Genomic DNA, 25838 nt, shown 5'->3' with positions numbered 1-25838 from the left:
AATGGAAGGACCTCCCAATCTCGGCTCCTCGAGTCTTCAGGTAGGAGGAACCAGGTACGAGTGCAGTCGATGACCTCGGCCACGTGCCGTCCCTGGAGCACCCAATCCGTGCGCGGTGCCCGCGGGCCACCGGAGGGCGGAAGCTTCGGGACCGGAACGGGTGCGCCCGGCGCGCCGGTTGCGGGGGGGCAGCTTAACGCGCCGGACCGCAGCGGCTACCGTGGGAGGTGAGGGGTGGGCCGGGCGGCTGTCCGAGGCGGCAGCGGCAGCGGCGGCGGCATGGCCGGGCGGCGGGTGAACGTGAACGTGGGCGTGCTGGGGCACATCGACAGCGGCAAGACGGCACTGGCGCGGGCGCTGAGCACCACAGCCTCCACCGCTGCCTTCGCCAAGCAGCCGCAGAGCCGCGAGCGCGGCATCACACTCGACCTGGGCTTCTCGTGCTTCTCGGTGCCGCTGCCCGCGCGCCTGCGCTCGGCTCTGCCCGCGTCCCAGACAGCGCCCGAGGCCGAGCGCGAGCCAGGGGAGCCGCTGCTTCAAGTCACGCTGGTCGACTGCCCCGGGCACGCCTCCCTCATCCGGACCATCATCGGCGGTGAGCGCGGGCCGGGGCGGGAGCGGGCTCAGGGCTGTGGGCGGAGCGGCCAAGCTGTGTCCGAACTCGCTCGAGCCGCTGCCGGGAAGGGCGATCGCTCCACTTCACACGTGGGGCCCCAGAGGCCTCGAGAGACGGACGTGAGTCGCCCAGGGCGCCACAGCAAGTGAACAGAGGCTTTGGGATTCGAACTCATGTCTGGCAGACATGGACGCTTTTTCTACTCAGCACAACCAAGCGGCGAGGCGCTTTCCTTAAAAAAAAAAAAAAAAAAAAAAAAGTCTTTACAAAATGTGTTTTTAATACATGATCAAGTTAAGAAAACCCGAGAACTGCAAAAAGAATATACATAAAAAGTCTCAAAGTCTTCATTCACCTGTCCTTTGGTCTCTTGGTTCTAGTTCCCATAGTCAACCACAGTTTCCAGTTTCTTGTGTAACATTTCAGAAAAATTCCATGTAAATGCAAGCATATTATGTATATATGTATAAATCCCTCTTTTCTTCTTCCCTTTATCCACTTTTACCCAACACTGTGTCTAGAGAGTGTTCCATATCTGTCCATATAAAGCTACATCATTCTTTTTAAAGCTCACATAGAATTCCACTGCTCACTTCTACCAACATTTTCTTAACTAATCTTTTAATGATGAACCTTTGTGTTATTCGTGTTTGCTAACGTGCTGCGATTTCATTGTCTCTGTAGGATAAGCTCCTGGAACTGAACTGAGTGGGGCAAAGCGCATGTGTGCTTTCAGTCATGATGAGTACTGTCAAAATGTCCTCTTAAGATGTTATACCTTAAATTAATTTTTAATTATACAGATAACACATGAATACATACTACTTGTGAAGAAATAGTACATTACAAAATAACGCAAAAGTCCCCCTAGCCCTACCCTCTCTAAGTTCTGGACCCCTCCCATCTATACAGACGAAACCACCATTATACCTTTGTGGATTACTTTTCCAAACCATGTAACTACACTTAAATTTATGGCAGAGCTTTAAAACATGTTTTGTTTTATGAAAAAAAATGATACAACAGTACAAGCACATGGCATAAAAGGGTGTATAGCTAAAAGAAGTTTGCTTCTCACTGCTGACCAGTACCTGTTTGCCTTCCTGTTCCCATTTCCTTGTGTTTCCTTCCAGCAATAGTCTGTCTGTGTACAAGCACACTATGGGAATGTATATTGGACAGATGATTATTGGCTTGGTAGCAGATGGCCTCCTTGGTCACTGGACGATCTGGGTCTCAACTCTAGTGATGAGTTCATTATGTGTATAGTACTTTCATCTTTGTTAACTCCCAATTGTTCTATGCTGCAGGTAGTCTGAGATCATTTCCCCATTTTACAGTAGAGGAAATAGAGGTTTGAAAAGGTAAAGGAACTTGCCCGAAGTCACCCTATCTAAAGCGTTCTACTCATTCATGTTTCAGTCATCAGATGAGTATTAAGGGGCACATGATTCTCTTCCCTTTTCTCCCTTATGACTGGATTCTGTTTGGTTACATTCAAATATATTTTAGGATATGTACTCTGAGCCAGCCCAGGTTAGAGGTGGAAGGCACAGCTTAAACAAATGAGAGGGCAAATTGCTAGTCTTTTCTAGTAAATAGTGTAGGTGAGGGGGAATACTTTTGGAGTCAGACAAAACTAGGCTTGAAGCCTGTCTTCCTTACTAGCTGTATGACCTTTGATTTTTTTTTGTGGTTTTTTTTTTTTTTTTTTTGAGTTGGAGTCTCACTCTGTCGCCCAGGCTGGAGTGCAGCGGCACACTCACAGCCACCGCAGCCTGTACCTGCTGGGCTCAGGAGATCCTTCCGCCTCAGCCTTCCAAGTAGCTGGAACTACAGGTGTGTGCTGCCATACCTGGCTAATTTTTTGATTTATTGTAGAGATAAGGTCTCACCAAATTGCCCAGGCTGGTCTCAAAACCCTGGGCTCAGGCAGTCCTCTCATCTTGGCCTCCCAAAGTGCAGGGATTACAGGCTTGAGCCACCTTGCCCGGCCTCTGTATGACCTTTGAATCTAATTCTGGACCTTCATTACACTGACAGGTAGTGGTAACCACACAACTATTCATTGGCTTGGCTTCTCTTGCGTATTTGCTATTTACCAGGCAAACCTGCAAGGAGTGTGGTGGTTACTATTTTACACCTGAGGAAATTGGGACTTACAGAGTTTGCTAGTCAGTAAAACAGTCTAGGTCTACCTGACTGCAAAGCTGGAGTCCTTTCCATGCTTCCCCAGGTCACTTCTACACTCCCTTTTCCCCCACTTCCAATGTACAGGCGTACCTCATTTTATTGTGCTTTGCTTTATTGTGCTTCACAGATACCACTTTTTTTTTTTTACAAATTGATGATAGTGGCAATCATGATTCAAATAAGTCTGCCTACACCATTTTTCTTACCGCATATGCTCACCTCATGTATCTGTGTCACATTTTGGTAATTCTCACAATATTTCAAACTTTTATTTTATCTGTTATGGTGGTCTGTGATCAGTGATCTTTTATGTTACTATAGTTCTTGTTTTGGGGTGCTACAAGCAATGCCCATATAAGGTGGTGACCTTAATTGATGAATGTTGTGTGCTCTGACTGCTCCACTGAATGAGTGTTCCCCCATCTCTCTCCAGACACAACAATATTAAAGTTAGGCCAGTCAATAACTCTACAGTTGCTTCTAAGTGTTTAAATGAAAGAAAGCCACACATCTTTATCTTTAAATCAAAAGCTAGAAATGATTAAGCATAGTGAAGGAAGGCAATGTTGAAAACCAGAAAAGACTGAAAGCTAGGCCTCTTACACCAAACAGCTAAGTTGTTAATACAAATGAGAAGTTATTGAAGGAAATTAAAAGTACTACTCCAGTGAACACACAAATGATAAGAAAGCAAAAACAGTCTTACAGGTGATGTGGAGACAGCTTTAATAGTCTGGTTAGACAATCAAACCAGCCACAACGCTCCCTTAAGCCAAAGCCTATTCCAAAGCAAGGCCCTAACTCTCTTCAAGTCTGTGATGACTGAGAGAGGTGGGAATGCTGCAGAAGAAAAGTTTGAAGCTAGCAGAGGTTGGTTCATGAGGTTTAAGGAAAGAGGCTGACTTCGGAAGATAAAAGTGCAAGGTGAAGCTGCAGGTGCTGATGGAGAAGCTGCAGCAAGTTATCCAGAAGATCTAGCTGAGATAATAGATGATGGTGGCTACACTAAACAACAGATTTTCAATATAAATGGGACAGCCTTATATTGGAAGAAGAGACCATCTAGGACTTGCATGGCTAGAGAGGAGAAGTGCCTGGCTTCAAAGGACATGCTGACTCTTATTAGGGGCTAATGCAACTGGTGACTTTAAGTTGAAACCATTGCTCACTGACCATTCTGAAAACACTAGGACCCTTAAGAATTACGCTAAATCTACCCTGACTGTGCCCTATAAATGGAAGAATAAAGCCTGGATGATAGCACATCTGTTTCCAACATGATTTACTGAATGAATATTTTAAGCCCACTGTTGAAACTTACTACTGAGGAAAAAGGATTCCTTTTTTCCACTCAACAATGTACCTAGTCACTCAAGAGCTCTGGTGGAGGTGTACAAAGAGATTAATATTGTTCTCGTGCTTGTTAACATTCATTTTGTAGCCCATGGGCCAAGGAGTAATTTTGACTTTCAGGTCTTACTATTTAAGAAATTCATTTCAGGGCAGGTTTGGTGGCTCAACCTGTTAATCTCAGCACTTTGGGAGGCCGAGGCCAGTGGATTGCCTGAGCCCGCGGGTTCGAGACCAGCCCAGGCAACTTGGTGAGACCTCGTCTGTACAATAAATCAAAAATTAGCTGGGTGTGGTAGCGCGTGCCTGTGGTTCCAGCTACTTGAACAGATAAGGAGTTGCTTCTTATGGATGAACAAAGTGTTAAGTGGTTTCTTGAGATGGAATTTACTCCTGGTAAAGATGCTGTGAACATTGTTGAAATGATAGCAAAGGATTTAGACTATTTCATAAACTTAATTGTAAAGCAGTGGCGGGGTTTGAGAAGATTGACTCCAGTTTTGAAAGATGTTCTACTGTGGGTCAAATGTTATCAAACAGCATTGCATAGGAAGAGTTAAGTGATGCAGTCATTATTGTCTTATCTTAAGAAATTGCCACAGCCACCCTATCCTTTAGCAAAAACCATCCTGATCAGTCAGCAGCCATCAGGTACAACCCTACACCAGCAAAAAGATTATGATTCACTGAAGGCTGATTGGTGGCATTTTTTTTTTAGCAATAAGGCATTTTAAAATTAAAGTATGTATTTTTTTTTTACAATAATGCTTTTGCACATTTAATAGGCTATAGTACAGCATAAATATAACTTTCTTTCTTTTTTTTTTTTTTTGAGTTGGAGTCTCACTCTGTCACCCAGGCTGGAGTACAGTGGTATGCTTGTGGCCACCCTAGCGTTGGCCTGCTGGGCTTCGACGATCCTTCCGCCTCAGCCTTCCAAGTAGCCGGAACTATAGGCACGTGCTACCATGCCCTGCTAATTTTTGATTTATTGTAGAGATAAGATCTCACCAAGTTGCCTAGGCTGCTCTCAAAACCGTGGGCAATCCACTCGGGCTCCCAAAGTGCTGGGATTACAGGTTGAGCCACTGAGCCCAGCCTATATATAACTTTCATATGCACAGGGAACCCAAGACATTCATATGACTTGCTTTATTGAAATATTCACCATATTGCAATGGTCTGGAACTAAACCCGCAATATCTTTAAGGTATGCCTGCAAACATTTATAGAGAAGCTCTTCATATGACAACAAGCTTTCAGCATTTACCTGATACTATATAACCAAATTGTAATGCCCCAAAGAATTTGGCAAGTTGATTTACATGATGAGACCATAGAAGGGAAATGTTTTCTAATCTCAAACGAGCATTGTTGTTCTTCTTACTCTTCTGTCTTCTCCTGAGTGGGAAGACTTTCCTTACCTTCTTATGGGGTGTTAAAGGGTGGCCTAAGCACATTGAAATGGTGAGACCAAGGCTGCTACCATTCTTCCTTGACTAGATCGGATTCCCACTTTCCTTTCCTGGGAACTGAGAAAAAAAAGTAGATTTTTTTTTCTTTTGAAAGCAAGATGTTCCCACTGGAGTACCTACTCTGGACCAGGACCATTTCTAGGAACTTGCATCGATGCAACAACCCTGTGTGCTGGCAGTGTTAGTTAGCTTTATTTTTCAGATGAGGAAACTGAAGCTTGGCAAGGAAAGCTGCCCCTAACGTGAATCTGGTCAATACCTTCAGTTATCCTCATGATCCATAAACTCATAGACATCTTCACCTTCTTGAAATGGCTCCCGAGGCTAAATCCTGGCTTATGGCACCTGGACTTCTACAATTCTGGACCCTGCCCGCTTGTCCTCCTCCTCCCTCTGATTATTCTCCACATAGTAGGCAGTGCACTCCTTTTTTTTTGAGTTGGAGTCTTACTCCGTTGCCCAAGCTGGAGTGCAGTGGCACACTCACAGCCACCCCAGCATCGACCTGCTGGGCTCTGGAAATCCTTCTGCCTCAGCCTTCCAAGTAGCCAGAACTATAGGCATGCACTACTACGCCTGACTAATTTTTGATTTATTGTGGAGATAAGGTCTTGCCACGTTGCCCGGCCTGGTCTTGAACCTATGAGCTCAGGCAATCCACTTGCCTCGGCCTCCCAAATTGCTGGGATTACAAGCTGAGCCACTGAACCCAGCCATGTGCATTCCTTTTACTAGTGTTCATCAGATCATGTCAACTCTCCACTTCAACACTTTCCAGTGGGTTCTCGTGCTTAGTGTAAGATCTAGCCTCCTTTTTATGGCCCACAGGACCCATGTTCTGGTTCTGCCTTCCTCTGGGCCTCATTAGCAATTGCTCTTCCATGCTCCTGACTGTCACACTGGCCTCATTTCTACTCCTTGAGTGGGTCAATCCGTAGCCGCCCTCAGATTCTTTGCATCTGCTTTTGTCTCTGTACAGTATGTGTGGTTCCTTATCATTTTTTTTTTTTTTTTGAGTTGGAGTCTCACTCCATTGCCCAGGCTGGAGTGCGGTGGCACACTCACAGCCATCCCAGCACCGACCTGCTGGGCTCCGGCGATCCTTCTGCCTCAGCTTTCCAAGTAGCCGGAACTACATGCACATGCTACCACCCCCGGCTAATTTTTTTTTTTTGGTTTATTATAGAGACAAGGTTTTACCATGTTGCCCAGGCTGGTTGCGAACCCGCGGGCTCAGGCAATCCTCTCGCCTTAGCCTCACAAAGTGCTGGGATTATAGGCTTGAGCCACCTTGCCCGGCCTGGCTCCTTATCATTTAAGTCTCAGCTTGAATGTCACCTCAGCGGCCTCTCCTGACCCACCTATCTAAAGTTGTGTTCCCAACCTCACTCCCATACTTTCTTACGTCCTTGTTTTATTGCCCTGATAGCCCTTTTTACTGTCTGATGCTCTTTATGTGTTGATTGTCATCTGCTAGAATGTGAACTCCATGAGAGTACAGCAGGAGTCTTGTCTTATTCACCAGTGATTCTTAGTTCCAAATGAATGAAGCCTGTGTCCTAACTACTGGGATAGCCAGTTATAGTGAGTGGAGAACTGTCTTTGTGGTTTAGTGGACAGAAAGCAGTTAGCATAGGGCCTGGCCTTTAGTACATACATAATGCACACTGGTTCTTTCCCCTGGCTTCCTGGACCTTACAGCAGACTCTGGGAGAGGACACTATACTGTCTACAGTGATTTCCTGGAATTCTTTGCACAAGGGCAAATGTAGGGGTAACTCACTTTGCTGGGGGGGCGGGGCATAGGGTACTATGGAGAAAAGAAGAGATTTCGTAGGAACCACCCAGGCAAGGCTGTCTTTTTTTTTTTTTTCTTGTTGGAGTCTCACTCTGTCGCCCAGACTGGAGTTCAGTGTCTGCTCCCGGCCACCGCAGCCTCGACCTGCTGGGCTCCGGTGATCCTTCTGCCTCAGCCTTCCAAGCTGGAACTATAGGCGTGCGCTACCACTCCCAGCTAATTTTTGATTTATTGTAGAGATGAAGTCTCGCCAAGTTGCCCAGGCGGGTCTCGAACCCGCGGGCTCAGGCAATCCACTCACCTCAGCCTCCCAAAGGCGCGGGATTACAGGCTGAGCCACCGAGCCTGACTGGCTGTGAGTCTTAAACATGTCATTTTGTCTGTTTGGCATCAGAGATACCTGCCAGCATTTGGGCATGGCTGAACATCAGTGTGGTGTGTGGGGGTGTGCTGAAGGTGAAGGTCAGAGGTTTGGTGGGGCCAGACCCTAGAGAGTGACCCTTAGTGTAGATTTCTTGTAAGGGTCTACAAGCTTTCTGGAAGACTGTTAAAACAAGTGTGTGACACAGTCATGCCAGAGTTTTTAATAGAAAGATGTAGAATTGCTGGGCAGGGACTCCTATTGGTAGCAGATGTGGTTTTCTCTAGCCATACTTGTACCTGGTATCCCTGGGAGATTGGGATCTTGTTAGAGTGCTTGGCTACTGTGACTCATTTTAATCCCTTGTGGAATATGTGATTCCCCAGAAGGAAATTAGAATAGTTGTCTGAGTTCTGTTGATATCTCTGAAGTTTAATACATCTTGAATTAAAGTTACCTCTCTCTAATTCCACTGCTCCCCCGAAATACTTTCACTTACATACACGCACAAATAATCCTACCTTAGAGAAACTTGAGTCTATCTCTTGATCCTGTGGCCACAGATAAAACTCCTAGGCAGTGCTGTGCTTAGTACTGTGGGGTTAACAGTAATAATAGTACTTATTTAGTGCTTGTTTTTTTGTTGTATATATTTTTTCTTTAATTCTTGCAACAGTTTTGGGAGGTTAGAGGTGATATTCCCATTTTACAGATGAAAAAAATGTGGCTCATAGAGGTTAGCAGACGCAGTGAATACGAGTCAGAGCTAAGTTTGAGCCCACATTGATCTGATTACACAGCCTATACTCTGGCATTCTCAGTGTGAATGAAAAAGTGAATCCGTCCACTCCAGCCTCCTGTAGTAGTGTTTCAGAGCAGTATTTTTCTGGAATCTATTTCAGAATATAAATCTTACAGGGCTACAACTTCAAAAAGATTCAGTAACATATGTTTTTAAAGACTTGGGTGGGGGTGAGGGACTTAGACTCATCCTCAATCTAACTCTGGCAGGCAAGAGGAGGGCTGAAAAATGCTAGCATCTTGGCTTTGCAATTTATAGTCCTCTGGTGGCTGCTAGGATTAACAGTGTATTGTCTCCTGGTCTTTTGTTCCGGTTGTTAATGAACAGCAGCTCTTCTGCCACAACTTGTCGCTTAGATCTCTTGCCTCCTTTACCCACCCTTTTGGCAGTGCTTCCTGTGTGACTGGGACCCTCTCAGGGCCCTCGCTGCCCAGGACTGACAGGAGCTGCAAAAGGCTTCTGACTCAGGTTACTCTCGTTGGAGGGGCTAAACAACCAGGAGCCTAGGAGAACCTGCATTCCTTGTAAAAGTCTGTTTTGCCAACTTTCTGCACTCTTGGTGCCCATGTGAAGAAAACTCTTTCCCTGTGGTCTGTTTTGTTGAGGAATATGCCCTTCACTTCTGTGGTCCTTCTGCAGATGCTGTCTCTGGATTCATGAATGAAACAGAGTTTGAGTGTGTGAATGAATGTATGTTTTCAACCAGATTTTTAAATGTTACTGTAGTCATCTGCACGTATGTCCAGAGAGCATAATGGTCGAAGCAGAGATAACAAACTTGGTTATGTAGGCCTTGGTGGCCATGAGGACTTTGGGTGTTATTCTAGTGCAAAAACAAACAAAAAAACTCTTTTTAGTCTTTTTATGAAAATTTGTGTAGGAATACATTATGTTAAATTGTGGTAATTATATAATATATGTTTGTTCCAAAACACTGAGACATATTAAAAGTTGTTCTAAGTGGAAATATCTCCTTCAGCTTAGTTTCTTTAGTTCCTAGTATCTATCAGGCCTTAGTTCCCTGTTTCTTTGTGCCCACTCAGTGAGAACTTTCTCCCCCCTCTTCTTCATCAAAAGGTACACACTGTAACCAGAAGATTTTACTCTCCAGTGCTGCAGCTTCATCTTCTGCCATCAAGTGAAGCTAAGGCTAATACTGTAGTCTCCTGACTTAACTTGCTTCAAAGCCTCTTATGTCTAATAGGAAGTATGTCACTCAGTACTAAAGTGTGCCTCTATATAAATACAGCTTTTCTGTTTTGTCTCGTACCTTATTGCTCTCTGACTTACCTTTCTTCAAGGGGCTCACAGTCCTGAAAAGGGAGGAGAAACCCAGGCACCTGACCTCCTTCTAAGCTGGAGTTCCTTTAGCTGTCTCTAGGATACTTTCAAGTTGAGCACTTTCTCTTGGTGCTGGACTATAGGTGACTTTGCCTTGGTTTGGGTGACAGTGTGGGAGTAGTACAAAATCAGAGACGCAGCCTTGAGGTTAAATTAATGCAGAATATTTGAGCAGGAACCAACAGGAAAGAAAAATGGAAGCAGGTAGTCATATTTCATTCTGTTGGGGTACATTTTTCTTCTCATGGGGCTTGCCCTTGAGAACAAAACATATCAAATGTTAAATCAAAGAATAGTTTTGTAGTCATGCTAGGAATAGAAAATAATGCAAAGACTTTGCCTTCTTGAGGCAAATATTTTGCTGGAAGGTTATAATCAAAGTCAGAAGGAAAACATAGCCACAGTTCTTAGTAAAGCTGTAATCATTTAAAATTAATTGCTTTTAAACTTTTCTCAGAACATCTCCTTTGTTTTCCATCAGTGTGTCTCTTGGGTTTTTCTTCAAAATCACTCCATCCAGGTTGGAATAAGATTTGGGCAGGCATCCCAGGAAACAACCCGTAAATTAAGCTCTAAGACATAGCTCTCTTTCATTCTTTGTTCGATGGAGCTTCAGCCAGGCTGCGGATGAGATACCCTTGTCTTAGAGCTCTATTCTGTATCCCTCTTTACCAGTAAAGACTTTGATATAATGCAGAAGATGATGGTATCTGTAGTTCTGGGGATCCTGGAGGCCCCAGTCTTGGTGAGAGTGGAGCCTGGCATTTCTTACTCAGCCTCATGGTAGGACAGGGAGCAGGAGCATGAGACCTCATTCTCCTAGAATCTGGACTTGGATTACGCACCATGCCTCCCTGTTGGAGTTACCACACTGTGCTCTAATGGAATCACACAATATGTGACCTTTTGTGACTGGCTCCTTTTACTTAGCATATGCTTTTAAAGTTCATCCACCTTATAGTGTGAACCAGTACTTTATTCCTTTTTTTAAAAATCTGATTTTATTTATTTCTAGTTGTGGCAAAATGCGCATAATTTGCCACCTTGACTGGGCTCACACCTGTAATCGCAGCACTTTGGGAGACCAAAGCAGGAGAATCGCTTGAGCTCAGGAGACCAGTCTGGGCAACAGAGTGAGACCCTGCCTCTACAAAAAAAGGAAAAAAATAGCTGGGCATGGTGGTATGCACCTGTAGTCCTAGCTACTGATGTAGAGGTTGTGGTCAGTTGGGATCATGCAACTACACTCCAGCCTAGACGACAGAGTAAGACCCTGTCTCAAAAAATAAAAATAAAATAAAATGTACTACCTTAGCCATTTAAAGTGTAAAATGCATGGCATGTGCTCTTCAGGGTACCTCTTTTTGTTATGTGCCTGGGTGGTGGAGACATTTGGGCTTGTAGCCCCTGTTTTGAGATTCTGTGCATACATATGGCAAGGGTTTTTTTGATATGAGGGTAGATATACAGTCATGCCTCTCTTCAAGGGGCTCACAGTCCTGAAAAGAGAGGAGAAACCCAGGCAGTGCCAATAGCCAGTTAGGGAAAGATGCAGAGTTGTAAAGGCTCTGATAAAAAGGAGCATAGTGATGCTAGCGCCTGCCTGCAGCAGGCAGGAAGGGCATCCTGCTGGAGGGGATGCATGGTTGGGATTCAAAGGGTGATCTGGAGATTTCCAGGCAGAACAGATCTAGGGACAGGCTTAGCAAAGTCCAGAGGGGTGAGAGCACCCTGGTTTAAGAAGGGGATTGTGGCTAGCACTTGCACATGAGGATAAGTGAGAGGAGGGTGAGGCCAGGTCAGCCAGGTCACAGGCCAGTCAACTGTCTTGTGGAAATTTTGAAAGATGGTGTGATTTTGCTGGTAGAGAACATGGGAGTATTCCAGACAGAAAGATTCAGAATGGGTGAAGACACAGATATGAAGGGAGAACTGGAGTGTGAGGTTCATGGAGGAGTGAACAGGGTATTGCTAGAGCTGCCAGAGGCTGACCAGGACCAGAGCTTAGGAGCTGGGAGAGCCTTTTGTGGAAAGAGGGAAGGTAGGTTTTAAGCTGGGAGATCTTTCTGGCTTTTAGCGACCTCCTTCTGAATCTGAAAAGAGGACTGTAAAAAATGGTCTTGGGGACAGGCATTCCTCTCCTCTTCCCACCTGCAGTTTTCTCATCCAGTTGGACGAGGAAGAGGAACACCACAGGCAGGCAGGGGTGACACCATCAAGAGGGAAAACAGGACCCTGGGGTGTAGATGTGAGAGTACTCAGCAGAGGCTGAGGAGTGGTTCTGACTCTCAGAAGGAGGGAGAGAGAGAATAAACTTTTGGGGACCATCTACTGTCTGCTGGACACTATTCTAGACTCTTGACTTTCTTGCTCCCTTCTCCCAAGCCAATCTCTAAGGGAAGTCTCTCCATCTACATCGTACAGCTCATAAAAATGAAGCTCTAAGCAGTAGACAGCTTGCTGCAGGCCACACAGTTAGCAAGTGCTAGACCTGGGTTTTAACCCAGCCTCTGGTTTCAGAAGCTCTGGCTTTGCCCAGTAGCTGCTCTCAGACCTTAGCCCATGTCTGCTTCAGGAGGAAATTGTGGCTTCTGAGGAGCAGTTTGTATGAATCAAATTGTCAAAAATAGACATTTCTGCTTCCATTTGCCCCTGGATTATTTGAGTTTTGTTTTTGTTAATTGGGCCTTTTATTTTCTTGTGCTGTGTGATTAGGCTCCTGCTACTTTGAAGTGGCCTTTGTTGGGTGGGTAGGGAGGACTTAGTTAATGTGGGTGATCCTCTCTTGGCAGGAGAAAAAACAACTTTTGCTGTTGAGAGAGAAGTTGACTTTCCCTCTTTCCATATCTCTTGTGTTGTGATGATTCTTCTCTTGTCTTGAGGCCTTCAGGAAGACTGAAATAATTTCCTTTGTCTCTAACCTACTTCCTGAGGATATTTATTTAGTGGCATGCACAGGTGCTACTTAAAGATAAACCTGACTTTTTTCCTTTTAAAATGAGTGCTTGAAATTTGCTGGCATTGCCCTGGTTGGCCTCACCTTGCCTGGCCCTAGGACCCCGTTCTTTACCATGGATTTTTTTGGGTTGCTTAAAGCTCTACCTGGGTGGTTAATGGCTTGTCCTTGGTTATTTGACCCTGAGACTAGAGTTCGGCCTTCCCAGTGCCACATGACAGGTGGCACTTGAAAAACAAGTAGCTCTGCCTGTGGTAATTTCCAGGTGGATTTCTAGACCTTCTGCCATGAACACCAGTAACTCTCATGTGTGTTCTCAGCATTCCCTATTCTTTACAGTGATGATGATCGGCCAGGCTCAGTGGCTCAGCCTGTCACCCCAGCACTTTGGGAGGCCGAGGCGAGTGGACTGCCTGAGCCCGTGGGTTTGAGACAGCCCAGGCAACTTGGCGAGACCTTGTCTCTACGATAAAAAAAAAAATTAGTCAGGCATGGTAGCACACGCCTGTAGTTCCGGCTACTTGGAAGGCTGAGGTGGAAGGATCACCAGAGCCCAGTAGGTCGACGCTGGGGTGGCCATGAGCATGCCACTGCACTCCAGCCTGGGTGACAGAGTGAGACTCCAACTCAAAAAATAAAAAAAAAATAATAATAAAATAATGATGATCCAGGGCACATTCAGAGATGGTCTTCGGAACTTATGCTAAAAATAAATAAATAAATAAGGAAAAAAAATGAAAAGACTTTCCGTAAGAAAGACTCCATTTCTTTAGTACTTGGTGTTTGATGCCCATAGACAGGTAGACATGTGAAAAACTGGAAAGGGAGTCCTGAAGTGTTTGCCAAAACACAGCATTGTTTACCATCAGCATCCAGCTCTGTGAGACAGGGCTGATACATGTTGGCTGCAAAGAACAGGTTTTTTTGTTTTTGTTTTTGAAAGCAGGATTTATTGAGAGGACAGAAATGCTCCCACAGTGGGAGGGGACCTGAGGGTTTGCTCCAAAGAAACAATCTCAGGCTTATGCCTGTAATCCTAGCACTTTGGAAAACTGAGGCAGGAGGATTGCTTGAGCCTGGGAGTTTGAGACCAGCCAGGGCAACATAGCAAGACCCTGTCTCTATGAAAAATAAAAAAATTAGCTGGGTGTGGTGGCGTGTGCCTGTATTCCCAGCTACTTGGGAGGCTGAGGTAGAATGAGCACGTGAGCCCAGGAGGTCAAAGCTGTGGTGAGCTATGATCATGCCACTGTACTCCAGTCTGGGTGAGAGTGAGACCTGGACTCAAAAAAAAACAAACCAAAAAAACCCCAATCTCTGCAGTGGCTTGATCAACAACAGTCTCCAGCAGAACTGTCTGTGATGATGGGAATGTGGCTATAAGCCTCACATGGCAGTAGGAGCACTAGCACGGTGACGAGTGCAAACAAAGACTAACATCTTAATTTACTAGTTTTAATTAATTTATATTTAGATGGTCAGAGGTGGGTAGTGGCTGCTGTATTTGATAGTGCAGGGCTGGATAGACTGATGTTTCCCTATTGTAGATTCTGGTTTGAGCTGAACCTTTATGTAGGGTTTGGTTACAAGAGCTGTCAGCTTCCTGAGAGGTCCTGGCCTGGGGCTCCAGGCCTTTCCCAGCGTTATAGACCTGCTTGCCTGCGAGTGACCACCACAGGCCCTCAGACTCTACCCTCTCAACTTCCTCACCTTCCTAGGAAATGACACTTCTCCTCTCTCAAGTCAAGACCCTTGAAATGCTCCTCAGCATGTCTGCTTGCTCTTGAACCTGTGCATTTTCCATCACTGCAGCTACTATCTGAAGACAGGCTTCTGGGGGCTCCTGACTGGATGGGTACAACCTTCTCACACAGTCTCCCCGATTCCAGCCCCCTTTTAAACTGTCCTCCACTCTATAACCAAAAACGATTTCTAAATTGTTAATTAACTTCCATGTGTAAAAGTCTTCAGTTGCTCTCTCCTGGCGTGAAGGCTGAACTCCTCAGCAAGGAAGAGACAGCAGGCCTTTCCTGATGCGTTGGACTCTTTCTTTCAGGACTCCAGACTTAATGTACTATTTGCAGGTTTCTGAACAGACTATGCTCTTTTCTGCTGCAATTTTGACTACATGTACTTTTTTGGGACGCCTCATTGTCTGCCCTCCCCAGGCTGGATTAGGTGACTCATCTGAGGGCTCGTAACATGCTATACATACCTCATTTTCTCTCCATTTAATGCCCTATTCTGTTTACTGGATTATGTTCTCCACTGGCGTTGATCTCTTTGATGCAGCAACCTGTTATCATTCAACTCTATGTCCAAGGGCCTAGAATGGGGCATGACACAGAGTAAATATCGGATGCATGCATGACTTAATGAATGAATGAATGAATGAATGAAGAGATCATTTCCCACTGCCTGCACCAATTACTCACCCTCCTATGGTACTTTAAACAACTGGCCAAACAGAGTTCAACAGTGGAGGAAGCTTGCCTTGAGGTTAGACAAGTTAATCTTTCAATGGAAATTCAATTCTCATATTTCATTTTCAGGCCACTTTGCGTAGCAAAGTAGTTTAACTCGTAGCAGATTTCTGCTGTGCTGTTGGTTAATTTCATGGCCCACAGAGGGTCAGCACACTAATGCCAGGAACACAGCGACCTCAGCGCGGCTCACCGCACACGGTGAGAGCCCGGCGGCCCTGTTGTTTTAGAGAAGCAGTTTTCAAACATCCTTCAACAGGCTGATTTTGAGTTAACAGGGGTGACCCTTTCAAGAACATTTTTAAAAGCTATAACATAGATCTCTCTCAGACCGTATATTTTCCTTTCTCCACACAGTTCAAAGGGGCTGAGTTGTCTCATAGGTTTTTGCTGGCAATCTTCAACTTGACCCTGGTTGTTTAAATCTGCCGGAGGAAATTTGAACAAACTTGTACTTTGGTAATTCTCCCTCTGTGAACCTTTAACCTTAAGGTTTCTTTCAGAGCCAGGGGCTGCATTGTCACCCGTTGTCCCTGCTGGGGCTTTCAAAGGGCATTGTCTAGTGCGTCTGTTTTCACTTTGCTACTGAAGTTCTTTTGGGGAGGGGTATTAATTCAGACCTGATTCCGAGACAGGACGAGGACTTTTTAACTTGCCCCAGAGCTTGGGGATGGGGAAATGAGCATAATGCAAGCCTGTGGCTAATGCCAGTGATTGTTGTGCAAATAGCCGAAGGGGGCGGAGGCCCTCCAAAGAGAGATTGGTGTGCTACCAAGTGGGATACCACAGCTCTGCCCTAAGCTTGTTAACAAAATGACAAAAAGAGGTCCCTGTCTCTGATCATCAAGCCATGGATCCAGAGTTCTTCCTGAATGTAAAATTCTTAAAGCACCAGGTTGTGAGGAATCTGGGAGACCAGTGGTATGATGGGGTCCCATACCATTACAAAAGGCTCCTTGAGGCAAAAGGATAGAGATTTTTTTTTTTTTTTTTTGAGTAGGAGTCTCACTCTTTTTCCCAGGCTGGTGTGCAGTGGCACGCACGCTCACGGCCACCCCAGCGTTGACCTTCTGGGCTCCAGCGATCCTTCCACCTCAGTCTTCTGAGTAGCCGGAACTACAGATGCACGCTACCACACCTGGCTAAATTTTTTTTGATTTATTGTAGAGACGAGGTCTCGCCTAGGTGCCCAGGCTGGTTTCCAACCCGCGGGCTCAAGCAATCCACTCGCCTCAACCTCCCAAAGTGCTGAGATTACAGGTTGAGCCACCGAGCCTAGCCTCTCACTCTGTTGCCCAGGCTGGAGTGCTGGGATTATAAATGTAAGCTACTGCGCCCGGCCGAGAGTAGAGATTTGATGCAGCTTCTATCCTGGTCCTGCCTGAGTCTTTCTGCAGGCTTGGTCACTTACCTCCATCAGAGGATGTCAGAGCCAGTTTTTTTTTTTTTTTGAGTTGGAGTCTCACTCTGTCGCCCAGACTGGAGTGCAGTGGCCGCTCCCGGCCACCGCAGCCTCGACCTGCTGGGCTCTGGCGATCCTTCCGCCTCAGCCTTCCGAGTAGCCGGAATTACAGGCATGCGCTACCACGCCCAGCTGATTTTTTTGATTTATTGTAGAGATGAGGTCTTGCTGTCTAGGCGGGTCTCGAACCTGCGGGCTCAGGCAATCCACTCACCTCAGCCTCCCAAAGGCGCGGGATTACAGGCTGAGCCACCGAGCCCGGCTCAGAGCCAGTTTTATCCTTTATTTCCTCATGTGTCTTCTCACAGGAAACCCAAAGACACCTGTTAATGCATGGCATCACAGTCTTGGCCCTCTTGGGCTTCAGGGCTGATGTCAAGACTGTGCAGTGTTTGATACTGGACCCTCAGAGGGGAGGCCCGCCAGTTACCTCCCCTGGCAGCTCTTTGCTTATTCTGTCACCTACCCTTTGTGACAGTTTGGGGGCTATTTGAGCACCTGGCCTGGTTCCTTGACTGCCTTTCATATCTTTTCCCAGAATTCTTAGTGTCTTGAAGATTTGGCTAGGCAATCTTATTCTTTAAACTCAGACAATATAAAAGGAAAGGTAGATGTTTACATAATTAATCCATTTGACAAACCTTGAGCATCCAACTCACGCCAGGGGTTGGGTTTCCAGTGATCAACAAGGCAGAAGTGCTCCTACTTTCATGTTGCTCCCCATCTAGTGGAGGAGGCTGACGTTACAGAGATTTTTTAAAAATTGTAGAATTATAATTTGTGTAAGTGCTAAGAAAGACAAGATGCCCAGGGAGGGACTCAAGGATGTGGGGCATCCACTTTGGTTTGGAGGCCAAGGAAGACCTTTCTGAGGAAGTGAATTTGGAGCTAAAATCTGAAGCAGGCACAGGAGTATTGAGGGGGCTATTCCAGCAGAAGGACTAGCACAAGTAAAGTCCCTGAGGCAGCGGCCACTTGGGGCTAGCTGCAAGTGAGAGGGTATCAGAGCCAGTTTCTACACAATAGACCTGGTATTGGGCTGTTGGAGGTATATTTGGATAAGTGTGTATCTGGACTCTGTCAGTCCCAGTTTTGCTGGAAGATAAGCATGGTATGCCCTGTTGTCCTGAAGTAAGGACAAAGCGAGAGGGAGAAAGACAAACTAGCCTTCTGAAGGTGTCTGGTCTCAGCAAGGCTATCCTATTGGCCTTCATCTGTCCTTAGTCCTCTCTGGTTTTGGCACTGTGATCCACTTCTTTTTTCCAGGGTGAAGGGGTGGGCTGACATGGAAATAGGGGCTGGCAGGCAATCCTGGCATAAATTAGTGAATTAGATATTTTTCACTACTCTTGATTGTATTTGGCCATTAAACATTGACATATTGGCTACTTATGATTTATAGGCCACATGGAGGTTAAGGAAACATTCCTCAACCACTAAACGAAGAATTGGACATCAGAGATGTTCAGTAAAACATTTAAAGCCACAGAACTAGTCACCTGACTCCTGGTCAGTGTTCCTTTCCCTGTGTAGCCTCATGGAACACACTCCCCTAAATACTTCCCTCCATCATCTTTCCTGCTGGGTGCTCTTGGGTTGAAGGTAACGTACTGGGCCAAGTTTTGTCTTTTCTTTTTCTTTTGAAAATGAGTTGGCATGTGATTTGGCCAGTCCTGAACTGTGACCAGAAGGACGAAGGAGTAGGTGCAGCCATCTGGATGGCTTGTCCCTCAAAACCAGAGCCGGAAACTCATTTTCGAGAAGACCTTGGTCTTGCTGCTCAGCTTCCTGCTGAGCAGCATGGCCTAGCCTCAGGCGTGTGTGGACATTACTCTACCGTTGATTTTCTCGAAATTTTAGACAAGGAAACAGTTGTTTACATTCTTTAAAATTCTCTTGAGTTGCCAATTTGGTCTTCTGGGCACAGAACCCTGTTCATAGGTTAGAAGAGAGAATGTTTTCAAGTAACCCCACCAGGTTGAGGGCTCTTCAAAAAGGAGAGGAAGAGCATATGATTAAGTGTGAAGGGATTTGTCTGAAAAGCAGCAACCTGGGTTCCCTGCCCCCCACTTTTCCCCTCTAGAATCAAACGGAATCTCTTTTCCTGGCAGAGATTTCCTCGATAAAAAGAGGTACTACTTATTCATTATTGTAGGTTCACTAATAATTTCTAAAAGTTTTTTAAAGTACATAATAAGAAAATCATGGCAACCAATAAAGTTTATTTTCGAGGAATGAATATTTTCTAGGAAAGATAATAGTTATGTTTGGCCTGATTTCTTCAGCTGAATCTTCCCCTTCCTCTTATCTTGAAATCTGTCTCAGAAGGCAGTCTGGGGACATTTTAGCAAGCACTCTGGTAACAGATGTGTGTCATCCTCTTCCTGACGCATCTCCAGGCCCGAGAGACCCAGCTGTATAATTGCAAGCTGTCTACAGGACAGAGGGTCCTGTAGCTCCATGCAGACACCGGAACATTTGGTGCACAAGAGGGCAGTATTTGCTTACAGTCGTGGATCTGGGTGATCAATGTGTAGGTTCACAGGTCAGCATAGTAAAAATGACCTCGAACTTTTTCAAGACAAAATAACTGTAGGCCACAGTCATGATGGCTTCCCATTTATGCCTGTAAGTCCCTCCAAAAAATTGCTTCTTGCTGTCTTTTTCCTTAAAAAGAAAAATCTTCTTTCAACATTTATAAGTATTTTTAAAAGTCAATTACAGTATGGTTTGCAGGCTTGTACCTACAACAGCAGAGGTTAAAACATATTGCAAAAGCAAAACAACTGCTTTCTAATTAAAAACCATATGGAAATATTTTTGTTTGAAGCAAGAGGTCAGATGTATTTTCTCCCCCTTTCACATCAGTGTAAAGATTATCTGACTTAACTTTTAAAGCTTCAGTCATCAACCCTTCTGTACTCAGTTTTCTTTTTCTACAAGTTCGTGATATTAACCAAAGCAAGGACTGTCCAGGAGAAAAAAAAGTGATCTCTCTGCCTCCCAGAGGCACAATGGTCTATATGAAATAGGCCATGCCTGCTTTTGTATAAGGATTTGCCTATTTTCAATTTTTTCATGGTGTTTTTCTATAGAGGCTTTCAAGTCAGAAAGACACATATAACTGGCCCTCTGAATCCATAGATGAAACCAATCAAGGATCAAAAATATTCGAAAAAAAAAAACCAACATAAAAATAACAATTTAGCCGGGCTCGGTGGCTCAGCCTGTAATACCGCGCCTTGGGAGGCTGAGGTGAGTGGATTGCCTGAGTTCGCGGGTTCGAGACCCGCCTGGGCAACTTGGCAAGACCTCATCTCTACAATAAATAAAAAATTAGCTGGGTGTGGTAGCGTGTGCCTGTAGTTCCAGCTACTTGGACGGCTGAGGTGGAAGGATCGCCGGAGCCCAGCAGGTCGAGGCTGCGGTGGCCGGGAGCAGCCACTGTACTCCAGTCTGGGCGACAGAGTGAGACTCCAACTCAAAAAAAACCCCAAACAATTTGATAATAACAAATAATACAAATTAAAAGCCACACTACAGTATAGCAACTATTTATATAACATTTACATTGTATTAGGTATCACATACTGGAGAATGTGCAAATACATAGTTTATATGTAAATACTGTGTTATTTTATATCAGGGGCTTAAGCATCCTCAGATTTTTGGTTTCCACAGGAGTCCTGGAACCAATCTCCCATGGATACCAGGAGACAACTGCACTGGTCTGCATTTCCTATCCCACCAGATTCCAGCTTATGCCAGAACTGGAATCTGACAGCTTTCAGCAACTTGTAACTACTGATTTCAGGTGCTTCCAGGATGTTAGCACCCAAGAGAGTTGAACTGAAAACAGCAGCAGAAGTTAAGGCCTAGCACACTGAGGACATACTAGAAGTGGTAGGGGGTGACCTGGTGAGGTGGAAGAAACCCGTGCATAGGAGTGGCCTGGGCCTCATGGAAATGCCACCTGGCTTCTCTGAGCTTGATGGTGTGCCTCAAATGCAGGTGGTTAACTTGCAGGGTGGTCACATCATAGAGGGTGTCCATAAAGTCCATAAAGAGGCACATTGTAGGGAGTGGTTATTTTGATGATTCTTCTGGCCCCTGACCAGAAAGTAAGTGCATGGGGATGATGGGGTGTTGTTGGACATGAGGATGGAGACAGAGACACTGATTCTTGGTGTGTGTGTGTGTGTGTGTGTGTGTGTGTGTGTGTGTGTGTGTGTGTGTGTGTGTGTGTCGGAGTCTCACTCTGTTGCCCAAGTTGGAGCGCTGTGTGTGTGTGTGTGTGTCGGAGTCTCACTCTGTTGCCCAAGTTGGAGCGCAGTGGCATGATCACAGCCACCACAGCGTCAACCTACTGGGCTCAGGTAATCCTTCCACCTCAGCCTCTCGAGCTAATACCCACTAATTTTTTGATTTATTGTAGGGATGAGGTCTTGCCAGTTTGTCCAGGTTAATTCTGAACCCCTGGACTCAGGCAATCCTCTCACCTCTGCCTCCCAAAGTGCTGGGATTACAGGCGTGAACCGCCGAGCCCAGCCAGACACTGATTCTTTTTATTTTTATTTTTTTGAGTTGGAGTCTCACTCTGTCGCCCAGACTGGAGTGCAGTGGCCGCTCCCGGCCACCGCAGCCTCGACCTGCTGGGCTCCGGCGATCCTTCCGCCTCAGCCTTCCAAGTAGCCGGAACTACAGGCATGCGCTACCACGCCCGGCTGATTTTTTGGTTTATTGTAGAGATGAGGTCTCACTGCCCAGGCGGGTCTTGAACCCGCGGGCTCAGGCAATCCACTCACCTCAGCCTTCCAAAGGCACGGGATTACAGGCTGAGTCACCGAGCCCGGCCAACACTGATTCTTGATGGGAGACAAACCAGTTCTTTCCAGATTGTTCGCTTATTTGATTCATTGAGCATATCCATTGCTTGGCCCCTCTGAGCATCTGCAGCTAAGCAAAATGTAATCTACGTGGGAGAAGCTGTGCTGCCGCCTCGATCCTCGGAGAGCAATTGAGGAGAAAAGCTGGGTTCCGAGGCTTAGCCCTGTTTGAAATCAGATGTTTCTCTTTAATCTTTTGTAATCACAACATAAATCTTCCAAAGGGAGTGTGTCTCTAAGATAGATGCCACATAAGCTGTAGAATACATCAGTATGTGTGACATCCCCTGGTCTTTTAATTGATCAGTGTCATTTAATACAAAATTTGAATTTGACTGCTCTAAGGAAGGAAAACTCTGGTTGGCTTTCTCATTTGCCTCCCCTTGAAGCTCCTATCCTGACTTTTATTAGAAGGGTTTGGGTAGGAAAGGAAGGGTTTTGAGCTGCAGGCTTTCAAAAGGGGCTCACGCCGTGTTTATCCAGATTCTGAAAAATGCTGGAACCCTCAATTTCCAAAGGAGTCTAGTTCATAAGAGGAATGAAAAGTTTCTGAGTGTGAATTCTGTGTTGTTTCCCATCTTCACTCCCTAAGGCAGGGTTGGCAAGCAGGGAATGGGACAGATGTTCTGTGGTAGTAATTTCCAGTCAGATTCTTGAATGCATTGTATACTTGGGTCACCCTCAGCTCATAATGGAGCAAAATTGAGTGAGAATTCCTGCAATGAACGACGTGAACAGCGCACAGAGAGATATGATGGTAGAGATAGAGTGCATTCTGTGAGAAAATATTTCCAGTGCTATCTGTAAAATTCAGATTGAATAACCATTCTGAAGTGCTCCCCTTTTAAAAGAGTTTCCTTCTGCAAGCATTGCAGGCTGAGTAAATACCAATAATTTTTATTTCCCTTCTTATCGGTCCCCTCACTGAAATGTTCCTGTATAGCCTATCTGGTCTTTTCAAGTGAATATCAAATGATTAGTGTCAGCTTCCAGTTTGAATTATGATCGCATTTCAAAACACAAACTGCTTCTTCACTTTTGCATTTGGAGGTAATTATCAGTATTTACCTATACTGGGGAAGAGTTGAAAATGGAGGAAATACTGCTAAGAATGGTGTCCCTGATGAAGACAGCAGCGAGGAATTGTGTGTGGCCTTGTGTATATAATGGCAGAGTGCCTCAGAGGCCTGAACTGCCACGTGGATGCCCTGTCTCTCTGGCTCTAGTCCTTTTGTCATGTTCTCATATATAGGTGAGGGGAACTGTGAGTACCCCCCTGCACAGCGATTTCTTGGGGTCAGGCACTCTGATGAGGCTGGGAAAACTATTCTGCCTCCTGGAATAAACAACTTGTACTGGCCTCTGCTCTCTGAGGCCCTCCCCTCTCTGTTTCTTTGGGTCCTGCCTGAATCTCTGGCTGCTATAGCCTGGTGGGAGTGCTCTTTGACCAGAAGGGCCAGTGAACCTCAGGGCTGGTTTAAGGCCTCTGTGGGCCTGTGGCCCTGCCCTGCAGCCTGGGAAGAGACTAACATGAAAAGAATGTGCTGCCATTCCGCATAAAATGCAGTTTATAATACTTACATCAGAATTGAATCTCAGTGTCTATACCAGGTGGCATTCTCTTCCATCTTCGTAGTCATTTAATTCAACTTTGGGTAATTTCAGTTTTTGCAATTTTCTTTTTACATTTTGGAGCCAGTGAATTTTTTTACATTTGCAAACACTCTGTAAGCTGTGGTACTTTGCTTATCATTTCTAATTAATTGTTGCCTCTGGGAAATGCAGAGGAGCTTTCAGACTTTGCCTCATAGAACTTCCCAGAAAGTTGAGAAGCTGCCTGCAGTAGGCCTGGGCCTGCAGTCAGGAAGATTTAAAATGTGATTTTGGCTCTTCTACTTACTAGCTTATTGTATGACTGTGGACATGCTGCTTTTCTGAACCTTAGTTTCATCACCTGTTTAACAAAGGAGAGAAAGGGAGTAATACTACTTCCAGATTTGTTGTTAGAGTTAGCAGTAGCAACTGTGAGATAGTGTTGTTCTGGGTTTGGAGCAGATGCCCTGGCAAACAGACTGCAGCCCTTGCTGCAGTCACCTGAGGACTAGTGCACTACAGGATTTGACATTGAAAGTATTCACTTCTTAGGTCCTTGGGGCAGTCAAACGTCCTCTTCCCTCACCATTGCAGCCAGCAGGAAGGAGCACTAAAATTATTCAAGAAGGAAATGAAATTCTTGAATTTTTTTAAGGCAAATAAGAGGAGGGGAAAAATAGGTTCATTGTTTTACTTGGCTATTCAACAGGACAAAGCTGGCCTCTCTCCTGTCTAATGTCATCATCAACATTTTTTCCTTTTCTTCTATTTCTCCTCCTCCCCCTTCCCCCTCCCTTCAACTCCTCCTCTTCCCTTCTTCTCCCATACCTCCCCCTCCTCCTTCTCCTCCTCCTCTTTCTACTGGTACTGCAAGTCAATCCCTGGTCTTGAGTATAGGATTAAATATGTGCTGGAGGTACTCTAATTCTAGGAATTATTTCTTTTTTTGGGGATCTTTCGTCTCTTCTTCGGGTTTCCAGTTGCTTTCAAAGGGAGGTGCCAGTTGCTGGTGCTAGCCCTGTAGCTAGTTTTGACTTGTGAGGAATGCTATATAAGGGGGCTGCAACACAAGTGTACTCTTGCAGCCCCAGTTGTGCAGCCAGGGCAGTGGGTGGTGACAGAGTGACATCGGAGTGAGCAAGGCTTGGGGGAAGATGGGCATGGATGGAAAAATGTGGACTGACCTTTGAGTAAAACTGACCTGGGATCCCAGGCCATGTGGAGACTGGCTGACACTGGGGGAGTTCTCCGGGAGAGGTTGTTAACATTCAACATCACTTCTCCATTTAATGAGTCCCAAGTACACGGGCTAAGCCAGCCCAACACAGTGCAGGCTTTGGAATGCCCAGATGAAAAATATATGATCCTGGCTTTTAGGGAACTCTCAGTGCCGGGCTTCTCTTTCAGAAGAAGAGGCCAAGGGTTCAGTTGCGAGTCCTTAAATTAGGCACACAGTTAGGCCTCGGCGCTGGGCCTGGATGTGCACCCTGTTCTTTCCTTGACACTGGTTTGTTACATCTGTAGCTATGCTTAGTTGTAAGGACTAGTGGAAAGAGCTGGGGCTGAGCACACTGACTTGGGTTTGAACCTCATTCCTGAAGTTAGTTTGTGAAAATGCATTTCTCTGAGCCTTAGCTTTTTCATCTTCAAAATGGGGAGAATAACCTTAAGAGTTTCATGTGAGAATCCAGTGAGATAAGCTGTATACAGTGTTTATCTCAGTGTATGGAACCTGTAAAGTACTAAGTAAATGGTGTTTGCTATGCTATTGTGATAATGAAATGTGATTTAATTTGTGTGTATGTGTGTGTGTGTGTGTGTGTGTGTGTGTCCAGGTCTCACTCTATCGCCTGGGCTGGAGTGCAGTGGTACACTCACTGTCGCCGCAGCCTTGACCAGCTGGGCTCGGGTGATCCTTTCGCCTCAGCCTTCCAAGTAACCGGAACCACAGGCATGCACCACTACGCACAGCTAATTTTAAAAAAAATTTATTGTACAGATGAGGTCTCTCCAAGTTGCCTAGGCTGGTCTTGAACCCCTAGACTCAGGCAATCCTCTTGCCTCGGCCTCCCAAAGTGCTGAGTTTACAGGCTTGAGCCACCACTCCCAGCCTGTGATTTAATTTTTTAATCTTTTTATTTTATTTTTAATTTTTTTGAGTTGGGGTCTCACTCTTGGCTAGGCTAAAGTGCAGTAGCATAATCATGGCTCACCACAGTCTCCACCTCCTGGGCTCAGGTAATCCTTCCAATTTAGCATCCCAAGTAACTGGGACTATAGGCGCATACCACCACACCCAGCTATTTGTTGAGATGAGGTCTCACTATGTTGCCCAGGCTGGTTTCGAACTCCTGGGCTTGAGCAATCCTCCCACCTTGGCCTCCCAAAGTTCTGGAATTACAGGTGTGAGCCACTGCACCCAGCTTAATTTTTTAATCTTTATAAGATTATTTGTATGAAAATAAATTTGTCAGAAGTCTTGGTTTTAATTGGAAAGGCAGGCTAAATGGGTGGTGTCTGAT

General features: G+C 45.5%; 1 protein-coding gene across 1 annotated transcript in view; it reads left to right on the top strand.

Annotated features, from left to right (window-relative positions):
* The first annotated feature begins 216 nt into the window (after positions 1-216).
* Positions 217-25838, top strand: part of EEFSEC (eukaryotic elongation factor, selenocysteine-tRNA specific) — a 281659-nt gene continuing 256037 nt past the window's right edge. The window contains exon 1 of the mRNA XM_008072921.1: positions 217-595. Coding sequence (XP_008071112.1) covers positions 280-595 — 316 coding nt within the window. The 5' untranslated portion in view covers positions 217-279. The remainder of the gene's footprint in view (positions 596-25838) is intronic.

Source organism: Carlito syrichta, unplaced genomic scaffold (genome assembly GCF_000164805.1).
Source record: "Carlito syrichta isolate Samal-C Ts95f unplaced genomic scaffold, Tarsius_syrichta-2.0.1 Scaffold315518, whole genome shotgun sequence".
Classification (NCBI taxonomy): domain Eukaryota; kingdom Metazoa; phylum Chordata; class Mammalia; order Primates; family Tarsiidae; genus Carlito; species Carlito syrichta.
Note: the sequence above shows the minus strand (reverse complement) of the source record. Positions and strands in the feature narration are given on the sequence as shown.